The 16,850-nt window shown below is 42.3% G+C and overlaps 1 protein-coding gene across 2 annotated transcripts in view; it reads right to left on the reverse strand.

Moving 5' to 3' along the window:
* Window positions 1-4,249: 4,249 nt before the first annotated feature.
* LOC133117066 (fidgetin-like) overlaps window positions 4,250-16,850 on the reverse strand; it is a 47,001-nt gene continuing 34,400 nt past the window's right edge. For both annotated transcript variants that reach the window (XM_061227162.1, XM_061227163.1), the window contains one exon: window positions 4,250-6,468. In XM_061227162.1, the coding sequence (XP_061083146.1) occupies window positions 4,250-6,468 (2,219 nt within the window). The remainder of the gene's footprint in view (window positions 6,469-16,850) is intronic.

Genomic DNA, 16,850 nt, shown 5'->3' on the forward strand with positions numbered 1-16,850 from the left:
ATGCCCGTGAGGACAAAATGGACTGAAAACTCTTTTCAGATCTGAAAGTTAATTGTACAGCAGCTTCCTACGCACAGACCATCAACCATATAATGATACCGTCAAAAAGTCCAAAGCAGAAATGTCTAATTTACATTAATAATGCTCACAAATTATGTGAATTCATTATGCCAGTGATGGGTAATTTAAGCTTTCATTACTTGATGCTAGTCATTTTTTTTCAGAGAGAAATGGAGGGTACATTTTAATGAGTGAAATAAGAACACATTTGGTTTCTGCAAAAGCAAAATCATGTTTAACAAAAATGATCTTTTGACTGTAGACACAGCAAGAAAGAAAGGGAACCCTGAAAGTGGGGAAAGCTATAATAAGTATTGTGCACTGTATAGGCCTTTCAGAATAAACTCATCCTTTTCTATAAAGTTTTATATTTTATATAAGAAACTCGTTGAAGCGGACAAATCTTATGCCGTTCTGGGTAAGTTCACACCCTCACCAGAAAGAACACTTGTGGAATTACATGTTACACACATCCTCGACAGAGCACACTGAATAAAACCACAACAGAAACCTAATGAGGTGCGTCCGAAGATACAGAAGCAATGCACAGATTGAGGTTTCCAAGAACAGATCTTTAATAGGTCTTGTTGTACTTGTTCCGCCTCAGATTACATGAAAATACATTAAAATTGACTGTAGGTATGGCAATATATACACACATATAAACATGTATGTGGTGCCCCTTGATACATATACATACAGTACATACATGTATGCATACATATATACACGTCCACACACAATTGTATATGCACACACATACACGTTCACATGTGCACTACTACAATTCACAGAGTAAAAGCAGCTATATATAAATGTAAATATTTATCTGAATTTAATTTGCATTCAGGTGACCGATACAGTCCAGAATTTCAGAAGTTTCGCAATGAGATCTTTCGTCGATATTCAGTAAGTCTGCATCACCTTCACTCGCACGCTCAGTAATGTGTCTCACAAATTCTGCTGTTAATAGCATTCAGTATAGACAGTCTTTCTGCGGTAGACTGCTCGAGTTCAAGGACAATTAATTGTGTTTTATTTATTCAACTTTATTTTTGCCCCTTCCGTCACTTTATTTTTATTTTTTATTTTTTACAAATGCATGACATTCAAGACATAAAATAAATACTACATGTACAATATGTAGCAATGAGGTAGAAATGGTTATAAAGAACAATGCTTGAATATAAAACAATATATAAACATGAAAACAACATCTTTTGTCGTTTTTTTTTTTTATTGTACAAAACCTAGCCAGACAAAAATTTAAAATAAGATTCAAGTGATTTGGTTGTGTCTGCAATATGAATAGGAATGGATGTGCTTTTAACCGTAGTGTACTTCAGAAGGTCATCTTTCCTGTCTCATTTTTACATAAATATTTACCATTGTATAAGCTGCATCTCCCCATGATAAAGCCATGTTGTTGCTGTGCATTCTACATCAAACATATCATCATGGTGCAAACTCTGGGATCAAGCGATTGGTCCAATCTCTTGATCTCCTATAATGATATAGATATGAAGAGGTACACTGCAACGCATACAAACAATGCAAAAAATACAGAACTGCTGAGTGTCGGGTGTACAATCAAAGCATAAATATCATTCAAACAAACATTATGCTTTCTAGAACGATTACTGTCTTAAATTTTCCGTAATCCAAAAGATGTTGCCATCCCATAATCCCAATTCTCAAACACCAGACAATAGAGCTTAATGATGGGAGAAATGTAAATACATTTGCAGTAAACAGCCATCCCACTCCAATGAACACTTCACATTTTGGGTTTCCCTTACCAGTGAACACTATGGAGACAAAACAATACCTATAGCTTTTGGGCTTAAAAAGACTTATTTTCTTTTACATGTATTAAAAGGAAAAAAAACAATTACCATAAGGATTGGCAATCATAAAAAATACTCTTGAATGTGCTATGGATTTGAGGACAAATAAGAACAAATTAATCTCAGAAAACGATTTCAGTGCATTAATTGTTCGCAAACTCAAGATTACAGTACATTAAGCCAGCCAAAATAAAAGACAACCCAGGTAGGCCTGATCAATCTTTTCTTTTAAATAATGATATCTGATAGTTTCTTTGTGCAATACTCATTGGTGTTAGTGTTTTAAAGTTGGGCAAAATGAAATCAATAAAATCTCACTGGCCTTTCATAGCAATTCTGAAATTAATGAAGGTCAATTTATGGGTTAGCACAGGGCAACAGTTTCGATAAGAGAAATATTTAGTTTAGTGAATTTAAAACAGGCCTTCCAAACCATCCAAACTATTCATTTAATGAAATGAAATGAAAATGTAGGATACCTAAAAATTAAAAATAAAAGTCCAATGAGGAATACATCAGATCCAGGCTTGAAATTTTTGGTAGAACAAAATACTGCCCTCAGTATACTGCTCTTGAAACGTCCTGTGGTATTAAGTGGTACTACTAAACCACTCTTAGTGCTTAGCAACAGTTTCCATACTACTTCAAGAAAATAAAAATGAAATACCAAGAAGAAAAAATACATTCAAACACAAGCCTTTCTTTCCTCATGCAGTTAAAGAAAAAGCAGAGTGACTTTACTGGCATCTCCCACTGCTCGCCGGACTGGGCACAATGCCCACAGCTGGTCTGCCACAGTGAGAACAGTTTAAAGTGTAACAACATTAACACAGGAAGGGAATGAGCAACACAAGCCAATGGAAAACACCTCCAGAGCAATGATGTCATTGGTCATGTGATCTTGGCCAGTGTACAGTATTTACAGCATGTGACGGAAGATGACAAGACGGAGGTGCCTTGTGAAAGCAAGCATTTTTGTAATTGTAAACATAAAAACAAATAGACTCTGACATTGTTCTGCTTTCGGAGAGAGAACAGTAGTGAGCTGAGGTAGAACAGAAATCAGGGCGCTCATAATCCGTATGTATCAAACAGAATGGCCAGCAGCACCAGCAGCAGCAGAAATTGGCAGAGAATCTAAGATCTGCCATTTTGGGAGAACACCATAGCCTTTTTTTCTTTTCTTTTTTACCAATATACCAATGTCCTAACTTGGCTCTCTCCTGTCCTACGCTGAGAAAGGGGACATCAGTACGACTGGTACTGATTTGTGTCATTCCTATGTATTGGCCTGGCGGCATTACATCTCAGACTGTGCTTCTCTGTCCAAGCTCGCCTCTCATTCACTTTCCACATAATGTGAATGAAAGCTTTAGTTAAGACTTTGTATTCAGTACTGATAAACAAATCAGAATTCAAGAAAACATTTTGATCTGTGACAAGTCACAAAGTCACAAACCAAATGAAACTAATTCACATGATTCTTCACGTTAACCGTTGGTAGAATAAAATAAAAAAAGTAATTAAATGGTAAAGATAAGTAAAACCTCTTCCTCTCATCTTTCTCCCATCACTCCAGAGTACTTCTGGTACATTCATAGTCATCTCGTCTTTTAGTCAATCTATTGAGGTAAACCTAAACGTTTTACATAATATAAAGTAGATTCCTAGCCTAATACTCTCAGCCGTACATAGTGCTTTTGACACAACCTTTTGAGGTACTGTACAAATCACAATCACTTTCCTGAGTTTTTAGCCAACAAAACATCAAAAGAAAATAAGTACATAAATTTGGGTCCACGTCGCAATTACCCTTCTTGTTTTCTTCTGTTCCCACATGATACTACAGAACAGACACAATGAAAGAATACCGATATTCTTACAATGGCCAACACCAGACTCTCCCAACACAACAGCAAATCCATAACTTTAGTCCCATGTTTGAAGTTAAAGCTCTTTATATTAGCACATGCCACCCATTTAGATTGTGAGGCAAACAAACAAAAAATAAAAAATGATAAAGCACCACTTCAGGCACTTGTTAGCAACTAAACTTAAAGAACAGCAGAATGATATATACACATGCAGAGGGTTTTAATTCTCTTGAAGTCACCTCCACTTGCAGCGCTGCAAGTGGTACTGCCTAACATCAAGCATCAAAATAAGATTGATCCATTTCTCACTTGTAGATTTCTCGGCTCTCCTTTAAAGCCACTTCTTGTGACACTCGACAAGGGCAGCATTGTCAGCTCCTTGTCCCCCTTCCGTCATTCTACACTGCGAGTGAAGAGGGTTCTTTCCTTCATCCTTCTTTAGCAGTACTCATTCTCAGCCCCGTTCTTTCACTGACTGCCACCGTGCATTTTGTTCCATTCAGTGTAAGTGTCAAGCTCTTTCTGTGATATACTGGGCTGAAGTTTACAAAGAATGTTCTCAAAGTCCTGATAAGTGACCGGCCTCAGCTGGCTGGGCAGAAGGGCCGAGAGGTCCGCTCCTGGCAGGGTGTGGAGAGGACCTACCACCGCCTCCTGACACAGGCGCGCAACGTCCAAGCCCGAGAATCCCTCCGTCCTCTGGACGACCAGCCCTACCTCCTTGTCACTGAGGCAGTAGTTGTGCTGCGAGAGGAGCTGGCTGATTATCTGGTGCCTGGCTGTGCTGTCTGGTAAAGGGACGAGGAGCCTCTTGGCAAAGTACCTCCTGAGGGACTCGTCAATCTCCTCGGGCTTACTGGTGGAACAGACCACCAGCACCTGGTCCTCGGCTGAGGTCAAGATGGCGTCCAGCTGTGCCACTATCTCGCCCTTGATCCGGTTCACCGGGCTCTCCTCGGCCAGTTGTGCTGACAGCAGCACGTCCACCTCACTGAAGAAGACCACGGCCGGCTGCCGGCACCGAGCCACCAGGAACGAGGCGCGGATGATCTTCTCCCCGTCTCCGAGCCACTTGGTTGCTAGGGCGGAGCCGCTGATCCGGAGGAACGTGGCACCCAGCTGGCTAGCTAGGCACCGGCCCAGAAGCATCCGGCCCGTTCCCTGAGGTCCGAACAAGAGGACAGTCCGAGGCAACGTGGTGAGCCCGCTAAACATGTCCGGCCTCATCATGGGCCATAGGACCTCCTCCTTCAGTGTAGCTTTGGCCAGCTCCAGACCTGCAATGTCACCCCAGTCCACTGGGTGGCACTGCTGGACGACCTCGGAGGTTACAATATCCAGGAGGTGGGGGTCACTGCTCTTTAACTGTTCTTCTGCAGGGTGGTTGGGTGAGGTAGCCGTGCGGACGGTCGACCCAGGCATGGAGTGCGAGAGGTGCTGCCTGTGTTCGTCGCCGTGCTCGCCCATAGTGGGAGACGAGAACTTCCCAAACGTCTCGCCCGACTTGGAGCCTTTGGCCGAGCTGAAAGACGGCGGGGTGAGTGCCCTGCCTGACTGACTGCTGAATTTTCTCGGCTGATCAGAGGGCAGCAGCTGCTTCGTAGGCTTAAATGCTAAAGATGACGCCTCAGCACTTCTGTCAAATCCATTCCCCCTGCCCGTGTTTGAGATGCTGTTGTCTGCCATTCTGTACATGGGGCTGTGACTCGATTGCTGTTGGCTGTAGTTGAAATTTCCATAACTGGAGTCCATTTCTCCTTGCTCCGTCATGTAGAAAGCTTTTCTCTTCAGCGAGTTGGCTGAACTGCTGTTCAAAGGTGTCGGTGCAATTGGTGCAAGGTTATGGGACTGGTAGGTGTAGCCAGGGAGGCTGGAAGGGGGCAAGGGTGTGGGTGCTGCAATTCCCGAGGGCAAGTAGGCAGAGGAAGGGGTTGCTCCCCCAGGACTATACACAGTGGCAATTGCAGTCTGCGGAGGATACCCCGCCGGGGGGTAATTGTAGCCGGACAGATTCGGAGACCCAGTGTTGTAGCTGGGCACTAGAGTAGGGGGAGGGGGTGGGGGAGGTGGGGGCTGGAGGAGTCCGGCACTGTGCAGCGGGGAGGGGAGGGCAGGAGCAGGCTGGCTGCTGTAGCTCGAGTGCAGGTAGGAGCCGTTGTACCCTGGGCCGTATTCCTGAGACGGGAGGTCGGAGTGGAGACCGGAGGCCGCATGGCTCCTGCAGTTACCGCCGGAGTAGCTGGGCTCTGACAGGCTGGCCGCCACACCCGGGGAGCCACCCATACTCACCGAGACGTCCCCCGGGGGGCCGGGGGGAGCCGCCCCGCTTTTGCTGGCCGAAATGATGTCGGGGACGCAGTTCATGGGATACAAGCTGCCCTCCTGCCAGGTCTCTCCCTCCAACTTCCTCCCGTTTAGGAGGCCCGGGGCGGCATCCACGTAGGTGCTCAGGAGCACCCTTTCGCTAGGGCCCTCTAAAATCCCAGAGTACTTCTCGGCATACTTCTTCAGGAGGTTGGAGGCGGTCAGTGCGGAAATGTCGTCGTTGGCCCAGGCGTACTGGTAGCTGGGCTGTAGGTGGGCCCGGTACGCCTCGGCTTTGTGTGCCGGGGAGCGCGTGGTGGACGAGATGTCGAAGTGCTGCTCGGCCCACTGCGCATGCTCCGGGGTCCACTGCATCTTTACGCCTGAAACACACCCAGAAAAACACTCATTTAACAACACAGCACACACCCAAAAACACACTTATTTAACAATACAGCACACACCCAAAAACACACTACTCCGTCATTAATGATAGAGGACATTTCCAATGAGCTTGAAGGGCTGTAAAATTCTGCCTGTGGAGGCTCTTTGAAATGACAGTAATGACAGAAATCCAAATTTTGGCTTAGCCAAAAGCCTATCCTAAAAATGCATTTCACATACACACCATACTATAACATTAAAAATAAGATGCCTATATATGGCAGAATTTCTCCCCTTGCCTCCTCTGTTGTACATAATACAGGTGAGACTGATGGAGGTATGAGGATCCTCTCTGATTCAGGACCCAACACCTACTTAGCCGGGCATAATGCACCCAGCACAGAACAATATGACACAGACATCGCAGGTCACTCCATAATCCAACTCTCATCTAAAGCGGTCTGAGACAGTTGGGAATCTGCTGCGTGGCGTTCAGCAAGGCAATCTCCCAGGCCGGGCTCGGCTGCCTTCACAAAGCCCAAAGCCAGGCGAGAATTACGCCGGGTTCCACTTTGCCTCCCGCTCGCCAGGCGCTTTAAACGCGTTGTCCGTCCGTCCGTCTGTCCGTCCGTCCGTCCGAGAGCCCTTCGCTTTACTGCAGCGGCGCAGCCGGCTTCGCCCCGTTTGATCCTGAACTCCGTCAGCGAACGCTGCCACTTATGTATGCTGTCATTTCAGTCTCAGCGTGTGGCAGCTGAAGGATACCTCACGCAGTGAAAGAGGTTGGACGGTAATGAGTATCTCGTTTCTGCTGCCGGGTTGTTTCCTTTATCCCACGGGCACATATGAGGGAGCTGAGGAGGCTTTCCTCCCGAACAGTCCCGGGTCAGCAACGGCAGTGCTGTATCAACAGGCAAACCTCTTCTCTGTCACACCGTCAAACATGTAACACTCAGGAGCAGCACATCAGAGGTGCCTAATTTTGTTACTGGTGAGGACCAATCCTGCCCAACCCCATTCCCTGACATACATACGGTTCTGGGGGCTAGACTCCCACCAAAAAAAATCCTATACTATTCTGACTTCTCACATACATTTATATTTTCAGAAAAACCACAGGGCAACCAACAGCCTAGCGACTAGCTGGTGCAAGCCTAAGTATAGCCACAGCTGTTGGGCCCTTGAGCAACTGTTTGAGAGGCGTGCTTACTCTAATCAACTGTAAGTCACTTTGGATAAAAGCATGAGGAAAATAAGCAACACATGCAGGCACACACAGACACACTAAAGCACAGAGACAGAGATGCATAGTAACATGCCCAGGCCTGTATAATCCATCCCTACAGAGGAGGGCCAAGACGCTGTGCCTCGGGTCCCGCAAGGCGCCGTTTGTTTGGTAACAGAGTGGCGTGCAGAATCCCACGGCATGCCTCCAGACGTTTGCTAAGCCCCCATGGCGGACACTTGGAGCTAATTAGCGGGATGATGCTGCACTAATTGCGCTAATTTACAAGGTTTTAGTCAAAGGGAGTCGTGAGGGCTGGCAAGGCTTCCGGGCTTCAAAGCAGTTGATTAAGAAACACAAGACCATTTCACTCCCGTCTTTGAAACCACCCATAAACAATGCATGCAGTGACTCCAGTAGCAGTAGAAAGTAATGCTACTCTGCACACTATCTGGGTGGCACTTTTGTTTCCGTGAATACATCAAAAATATAGGCTACAGTTAAATACAGGCAACATGAGGTAGTTGGGGCCACTAGACCATGTCAAACCCACTTCCAGCTGCCCAAAGGTTTGAAACGTTGCTCAGAAACTGTCAATCTGAGCTCACCGTCTTATATTTTTATTTGCTTTCACATTTTTTCGGTCATTCTTTTGTATGGTGCATTTATGAAACCAGACTAACTTAATAGCTGAGGGTTAGAAAAGCTGTGTATTGAGCAGGACACCTTGTGTGTATGAATCACTTTGAGTGCCCTTGCTTCTGTTCTGCACACTGCAAAACAAGCGTCTTAACATGCGTTTTAATCTTCTAAGGTGACTTGGAATCTTTTTTGTTTCTCTGAAGTATAAAATATTTTTTAGGGTATTCTTTGCTTGACAACTGAAATTTTCTTACCACATTGGCAAGCCAAATTTATTCATTTATTTATTTTAGAATCTGAAGACAGTTTGGCTTTGAATACGTGAATGCTAAAGGCTGAAACCTCAAACACTGGCTCTCGTATCAAGGCCTATGCACTTCATTTAGCCAATGGCTGCCTCTTGATAAGAAATATCCACTTATAAGGGAGTCTCTTACATTGATACATGTGTCCTGCTACTGACCACTGCTTTGAAAACATTCAAACACAAAGACATACAAGATTAAGAGTTATGGGGCTATAAAAGTCGCTCTCCCCAAACAAAAAACAAAAAATTGTGATTTGTGTATTGGATGCAATTTCTAAAGACTTTGGTTTGTGGCCACAGTAAACAGCACAGTGAACTCTATCATCTGCTTAAAATGCTTCCCTGCTTGTGTTTCCACAAACTCCTCATGTTGTGCTAGTCCTGCTCAAGGGAGCAAGGTTCACTTTCAGCAGAAAAAGAAAAATCTCAGACATGTCAGGGAGAGAGAGAGAGAGAGAGAGAGAGAGAGAGAGAGAGAGAGAGAGAGAGAGAGAGAGAGAGAGAGAGAGAGAGAGAGAGAGAGAGAGAGATGGGGGAGGGAGGGGGAGACAAAGGGAGAGAGAGGCGCGAGGACAGGCGTGGGGGTTGGGGAGAGAGAGGGAAAGCCATTCTGAGAAGCAGTCGGTTCCTTATGTGCCGGTCAGGCCTAAGTTAAACACACACATGCACACAAAACCAGACACAATGTCCTAAATCACGCCGCTAAATATCATCGTTTGGAGGGGCTACATAAAACAACTACATTCTCCAAGACATTTGTGTGCACAGAAAAATGTTGTCATTACATTTAAACTCGGGGGAGGCACATCTCTTTAAAACCCTTGCTTGAACTTGCATGCTCTGAACAAATTGAGAAGTCATAATTCAAACAAATTGAGACGAATAAAGAAATCAAACCAAAAATGTTTATACATTAAACATTGAAATGAAAACATTCACACTGCTTTCAGTGTGTTGTGCACTTAATTTCCGTTTGTGCGATCATTACGAAAGGCGCAGGAGGAACAGCAAGTCGACCTCTTCTGGAACTATTCATCTCGGGAGCCTCTGCTGTTTTTAAGCAAACATGACTGAGACTCTGCCCTGTCCAGCCAATCTCCCAGTGCGTAAATTGGTCTGCGCTCGCACAATTCTCCGTTCATTACTGTGCTGCAGGAAGGAGGCAGAGACGAGGTGCTCTCTGTGTGCACCGCCTTCTAACACATAACACAATAAACTACATTTTCTTTCTAAAGATTCTAATTATCTTTACATGTTTACACGTATATAGTATTTAGTAGTATATTGTTTATAGTACTCCACAATTTTACCAAACCATTCACATTTGTAAGCCTATTGTTTGGCCTATGTGTGTTTTTTTCTTATTTCTCCTTGACTTTCATTGGTCCAACTCTGATCCGCATGTTGACGAATAGCAATAACCAACTCCAAAGGCGAGATTAGATTCAGAACGCTCATATACCTGCACTAAAGAAGCGACTGAACGCACTTGACTAATCAGAAACACCTGTGAAGCCATTTGTCCCAAACATTATGGTGCCCTGAAATAAGGATGAAGCCTGGTACGTATAAAAATAAAATAAATAAAAAAAGCTGAAAGGTGTACATGGTGAAACCAAAATGTATGAAAACCGGTTTAAAAAAAAAAAAAGAAAAGAAAAAGAAATCTGCACTTTGTCCCAAGACCTATTTTTAATCACTCATCTATATACTCCTCCTGGGATGGGGGGTCAGCCATCTTTGAAATGGATCCTAATCAGACAGAATACGGTGTTCCGCCATTTACTCCGTCAGAGATGCTTATTAGGCAAGTGTGTATAATAAGGCACTGAAAAAAGCATGAGCACTGAAATCAGTCTTCAGTGTAATTGTGCACCGCTAATGTTTGCTGTGTCGGCACACTATTACACTTAGTAATGACAGTATTTAGCGGCAGCGCAAACTGGGTTTTTCAAACATCACAGACGGAAAGACAGAATGGGACTAAAAACGTTCATAATTACTGGTCATCACAGCATATTTTCAGCAACCACTGAACATTTTGAGAGCGCTGCATTTTGAATTATGCACTGAGCTATCTCTCTATTGAAAGCAGAAGGGCTTCTGATGTAAATGACAAAAATACACAAGCAGACAAACACAAAATAAATAAACACACACTGAAAAAACCCAGACTCATGTGATAATTAACTTGAGAATTTTACTTGAATAATAATTCAATCTGCTGTGGTAATGGTTAAGAAACTGAACCCAATTCATCTTGTATATCAAGTTACAAGCATTTAAACTAATTTTGGCAATCGGTGCTCCAGTCATTCACATTAATCTTTAAGAGCAGGGGCACCATTTAACCCCTAATTTAGTGGACTATGGGACTTAGTGTCACTGTAATTTCCTTGATTCTGCTCTGCCCAGTTGAGAGACCGAACACTGACTGAGATGTGGAAGATTGATGCGACTCTTGTTTATCTATGTCAGGAGTTCAAAAGATGACCCACAAACACAGATGACAAGCCTGTGCCATCACCTTTGCAACAAACCTGACACCGCCACACTGCTTCAGGTAAACATGACGGCACTGTACCTGCTGGCTATGTGAATTTAATGAAGTACTCTAAACAGTAACAATGAACTTCTTAGCCTCAGTGAGTGACAGACAGCAATCTAGATCATTTCAATGTTTTGTGTAATTGACTGAACTTTATAATAACTTCATTTGAAAAAGGGAATAAATAGTTGAGTTAAAACCAGCCAGCAGCCACACATGAATCAAGAAAGAGATGGATCCTTTTGATTGAGTGGCATATAAAAGAAAGCATCTTATTAAACAAGCAAAAATCACAAAGTGCCTGCCAAGATTAATGTTCCACATCACACCTCAATCATTATCGAAGAGATATATCAGTATACTGGCATGTGTAAATTATCAACAATATTTAACAATCCATTTAAGGGGTAACTCTGCTGAGATAAAATATTTTTAATTATGTTTTTATTTTTCACAGTGAATATCTGTAAGTAGTTATTGTTTTTGTTTTTCTAGCCGAAAATGATGCCTGTTCCTTCTGAAACAAAAATAAATACAAATCTGTGATGTGTGCCATCTACAGTAAATCCCTTCACTGTGCACTGGCTTACGACAATTATAAACCAACAAAAAAATAAAGTGCTACATATTTTCACATTTTCAAAATACTAATCACATCAGACACATAAATCATGGTGTAAAACAATGTGAGCACATCAAGTTAAGCACAAAGATATTCAATCCACCTGATACCGAGGCAGACTCCAAAGAAAAACAGCAGGTTGAGCGCGCGGTAATCTTAGGAAGCAATAAACGTGTAACTCAATCATAATGCCTGATGATGACAGCCCTCACAGGAAAACAATTCAGCAGGATAATTGTGTACAGTCGGCTTCTGACACGTGCCCTCAACCCCATTAACACCCAGCCTCCATGCTTTTTCAGTTTGACTGAAACTGCACTTGTGTTCCCACTGAAAAAAATATCATGTCAAACGTCAAAATTCCCGATGTGGAAAGGGCCTCTGTGGAGCTGCATTGAAATATGAATACAGGTAGCCTGCCCTGGGAAATAAATGTGTTGCACTGACCGTCATCTATGATTTTCTTTAAGATTGTGTTAGATGCTGGGAAAATATGCACAATTCATAACTTCTGTTCTACTGCCATGTCAGCGAGCCAGATCTCAGCACCTAGCCTGCAATACGCCAATGGAGGCATGATAGCCATTAGCGAAGACTGCGCCGGTTCCAGATTTAGTGCATTGTAGGTCTATGCTGTTGCCTGTTGGGGCAAAGCACTGCCTGGATGCCTGACAGAGCCCACAGTAATATCTCTGCAGACAGGCTGTCTCTGATTAATATTAAGTAACCCCAGCCAATAAAATCTGCATTGCTCTTTTTTCACCTATGGATTCCTCAACAATATCCTAGGGAAAATATGGTAGACTGGCCAACTCTATTCTAAAGGTATAGAGAAAAGGCATCAGGTTACTGTAACAATGATGAAATCATACCCTTAGAAAAATGATATTTAAGACTTCCTCAGCATACTATATGGTGAATGAGCTCACATCAAGAAATCCACAAGAAGCCACAAAGGACGAAACGGAGAGACGGAGAGATGGAGAGAGGGAGAGAGGGAGAGGGAGAGGGAGAGGGAGAGAGAGAGAGAGAGGGGGGTTTAGGAGCACTGAGCAAGCCACAGGGGTGAGGGCTATAAGCACGTACAGTGCTGCCACCGTCACTGTTAAAGAAGTCAACTTTATCAGTCAGACACTCAATTTCCTGTGACAAGACCCTGCTTTTCTAATCATAGTAATATTCATGATGCTATTCTCAGAGAAAACGCTGCACACACGTCTTCCTGCTGTGACAGAGGGGTGATCATCTCAGTCGAGTAAACAGCCATTACATTCTGAAGCACCTGCAGTCTTCACTGATACAGTGGTCATGTGTCCTCCCCTCCACTCATGATGAGAACTGGAGTAAATGCACAAACAAAACACAGCGTCATATTAGTACAGTGTATGTGAAGCTTACGGACTTACAGACATACAGTACACGAACGATCCTTTTAAAGACACGCCATTTTACAGTAACAAGTGATGGTAAATTCTAGCAGGTCAAAGTAGGCGAAATTCTTTACTTCTGCTCTCCATCAAGTATATACCGAATAAGTGCAGCCAGAGCCAAAAAAGACCTGGGAAAAGATTTTTTTTTTAATAGCATTCCATAAGTTCAGGAAGCGATTATTTTTATAAACAATGAGACACGTGATGAAGATGTCCTCTCTGCTCAATAGCAGGAGGGTCTAGGCACCCTGCAGAAATATGTGTTGATATCAACTTCCTTGCCAGCATGATGAAGCAAGAAACTTTAGACACTCAATAAATGACAGAATGGACAGGGCATTGGATGAGTGTGTACCAATACCCACAAAGATGTATTATCCGTCACTCGTCTCCTTCTCCTAACTGGAGGGGGGGAAGCATTGGGACGCACCCAATATCTTGTGCAGGCTACCGAATCCCTTCTGAATCGGCTCAATAGGAAATAAAACACACAGCCTCGGACATACTGACGTATCTCACTCGCTCAAATCCATAGCGACAGGGCCCGATTGTTTACTTGTTTCTTCTGTAATTAAAATAGATTTCATTGCAGAGGCCCGGTCATTCCAGGAGCACATTAACCCCATTGATTCTCTTATTATTAAAGGTCTGTGCCATTTAACTAATTTTCTTTTTAATTGTTATTGCCATTTAAATCAACAGCCATTTCTTTACCATTCTTAAGTACAATTCATTATATATTTTTTTAAATATACATGCATTTAATTATTCATTTTTACAATGCTCTATCCTTCACCTCAGGAAATGAATTTGAGTAAGCTCCATTTTGCTTTTCAATTTTTATGGAGTATCCCATGTTTGTAATAAGTAAACATTGTAAAAACAAATACTGAATTGTAAGAATTGAAACTCATTGCTGAAAGTCAAGGACAAAAGGACCATAGTAGTTAGATCAAAAGATATGCTAAAAGGGAAGGGTAATTGTTAAAATGCCTATTAAAAGTGCATAAAAGGTCCTCATGAATTAAGTAAATGGCTATCGGTACAATTAATGTGAAACATGCTTTGCATGAACAGTGAAGACATCATCTTTAATGCACATGTTACTCTGGCAATTATAAATCATCATAAACAGTACTTTCTAAAGCACACACTAAATATAGATATAGATGCATCATATTTAAAGTACAGGCAATAAGCCTAAACACGGACAGCTGCATGAGTAATGACTACCAATTATCTTATATTGCCAGCAAAAATCATTTCCAAGTGCCTCATTTCTGAAGTATTGTCAACTGGTTGCTTTCATTCTTTTTCACAACGGGTTGCTTTTACCGTTCACACACAACACAAAATGAACACTCCGGTCATTACATGAGTGGACATGAAGAGATGGCATCTCATTGCAAGTGTCACTTTCAAACTATCCCACCAAGTGGCTGAAAATCATGATATTATACACACTCACTGAGCACTTTATTAGGTATGCATTTTTTATTAATTTCTATTCTAGGTCTTATGCTGTTGTAGCCTATCCACTTAGAGGTTTGACGCGTGTGTGCAGAGATGCTCTTCTGCACACCACTGTTGTAATGTGTGGTTGTTTGTGTGACTGTCCCTTTTCTGTCAGCTTTGACAAGTCTGGCTCTTCTCCTCTGATCTCTCATTAACAATGTGTTTTTGCCCACAGAACTGCTGCTCACTGGACTTTTTTTATTTATTTCACACCATTCTCGCAACCCTGTCTGACATCAACAATCATTCCACAATCAAAGTCACTTAGATCACATTTCTTCCCCATTCTGACATTTGGTCTGAAAAACAACTGAACCTCTTGTTCATGTCTGCATGCTTGTATGCATTTACTGCCACATGATTGGCTGATAAAATATTTGCATTAACGAGCTGATGTGCAGGTCTACCTAATAAAGTGCTCACTGAGTGAACATACATATGAATCGCAGTCCATAGTGAACTAATATACATTATACTCCTCCATCAACATATTATAAACAGGTTGCATGCACCGATTTGTATGTTCATAATGACCTTGATCAATTATGTAAATTACAGGAAAAGGGTTTCTTCCACCTTTTGCTGATGAATGGGGAAAAAAAAAACCCAGGAAACGGGAAACGCTAACAGCCACACTCAGCCAATGACAAGATACTTCATGTTCTCACGGCCAAATACAGATATATGGGTACCTGGATGTCTTATAAGTCAGCAAGGAGGTTTCTTGAGAGAGGTAAGAAGTGTGAAAGATACTTGTAGTCTTTGCTCTTGATATCCAGATGTTTTACTATTTCGGGGGAAATATATTGCATATCACAAAAAGGCATATTCATTCTCTCTTCCTCAGTTAGATCCTGCTACAGGAAGAAACAGTGCTGACATTTACATGGTTAGGCTGAAACAAATAATTTTCTCTGCGGCTTCATGATTTTTAATAAATCCAGGGGAATGTCAGCTCATTTAAAAGACTATATGTCGACTAATTTGAGAGAATATATATATGCAAATCTTGATATAGATTTTAGATATGTTTTTTTCTACTTCAACAACATCAAACCAACAACCCTCACATATTCCAGGGTTGCAGCATGTAGTCACACATAAAATAGCTTTTCATCCCTCTGAAGGCGAGATATGAACTTGCACTGTATCATATTCAACCTAACTTACACAACTTGTAGCTTTAACCGTCTTTATTCTAAAGTTACAGCCTTTCCTCCAGAGGGATCCAGCTCAGTAGAAACGACTGGGCTGTTGAATAGCGATGAGTGTGAGTCGAAGTGAGCGAGTGGTCTCTCTGTCAGCGAGCCTCACTGCTCGTTGCTGACTGTAGAGACTGGCAAATGGAGTAGCAGGCCATAGAGAGTACTGCATTGTGTTTACACCCAGATAATCAGGACAAAACCATCTTTAGGAAACTCAGAAACAGTTCAAATCCTGCCAATGCAGAGAATGGCACTAGGCTACTCATGCAGTGGCTACCAGAATGAGTTAAAGTGTTTGGAGTTATTTTAGTGATAAAGATGTCTCCACATTAATCTGACAATACTGAAAGCTCAGCTGGCATTTCGACGGCCAACGATTTGGGTCAAAAAGGTACCCTCCAAACAGAAGTTGCCAGAGATTCGAAAGCCATTAAAAACCTCCCCTCACAGGTAGAACACACCTAGCCGAACAGGGCCAATTGGAAATACTCCACATAAAAGTATGGTCTTTTATTCTGGTGATGTCAAGTCGCTCATACTCTTGAATTGACATCATGGTGATATGATCTAAAACACGGGGCATTTTATTTATTTTTAGTTTGAGTTCTGATACTGTCAAGGAAACAACTACAAATTATTTCCAGTGTAATGCACAGCTTCTGTTACAGGACACTGTACTTGTGCCAAACAAACAAAATGGTGATGATTATGCAAATAAATTATATATAATGTTAGGCTATATGTGTATGTGTGCACGGTTATGTTTAATCGTTTTTTTTTCCTCCTGATGTACAGTATGCAAAAAAAGGAGAATATATACACATATACTGTTTATTTCGCTTTATTGTATAAATGAGGAGAAAAACAAAAAGATCAACTATTGTAAT

This window comes from Conger conger, chromosome 17, assembly GCF_963514075.1.
Source record: "Conger conger chromosome 17, fConCon1.1, whole genome shotgun sequence".
Taxonomy (NCBI): Eukaryota; Metazoa; Chordata; class Actinopteri; order Anguilliformes; family Congridae; genus Conger; species Conger conger.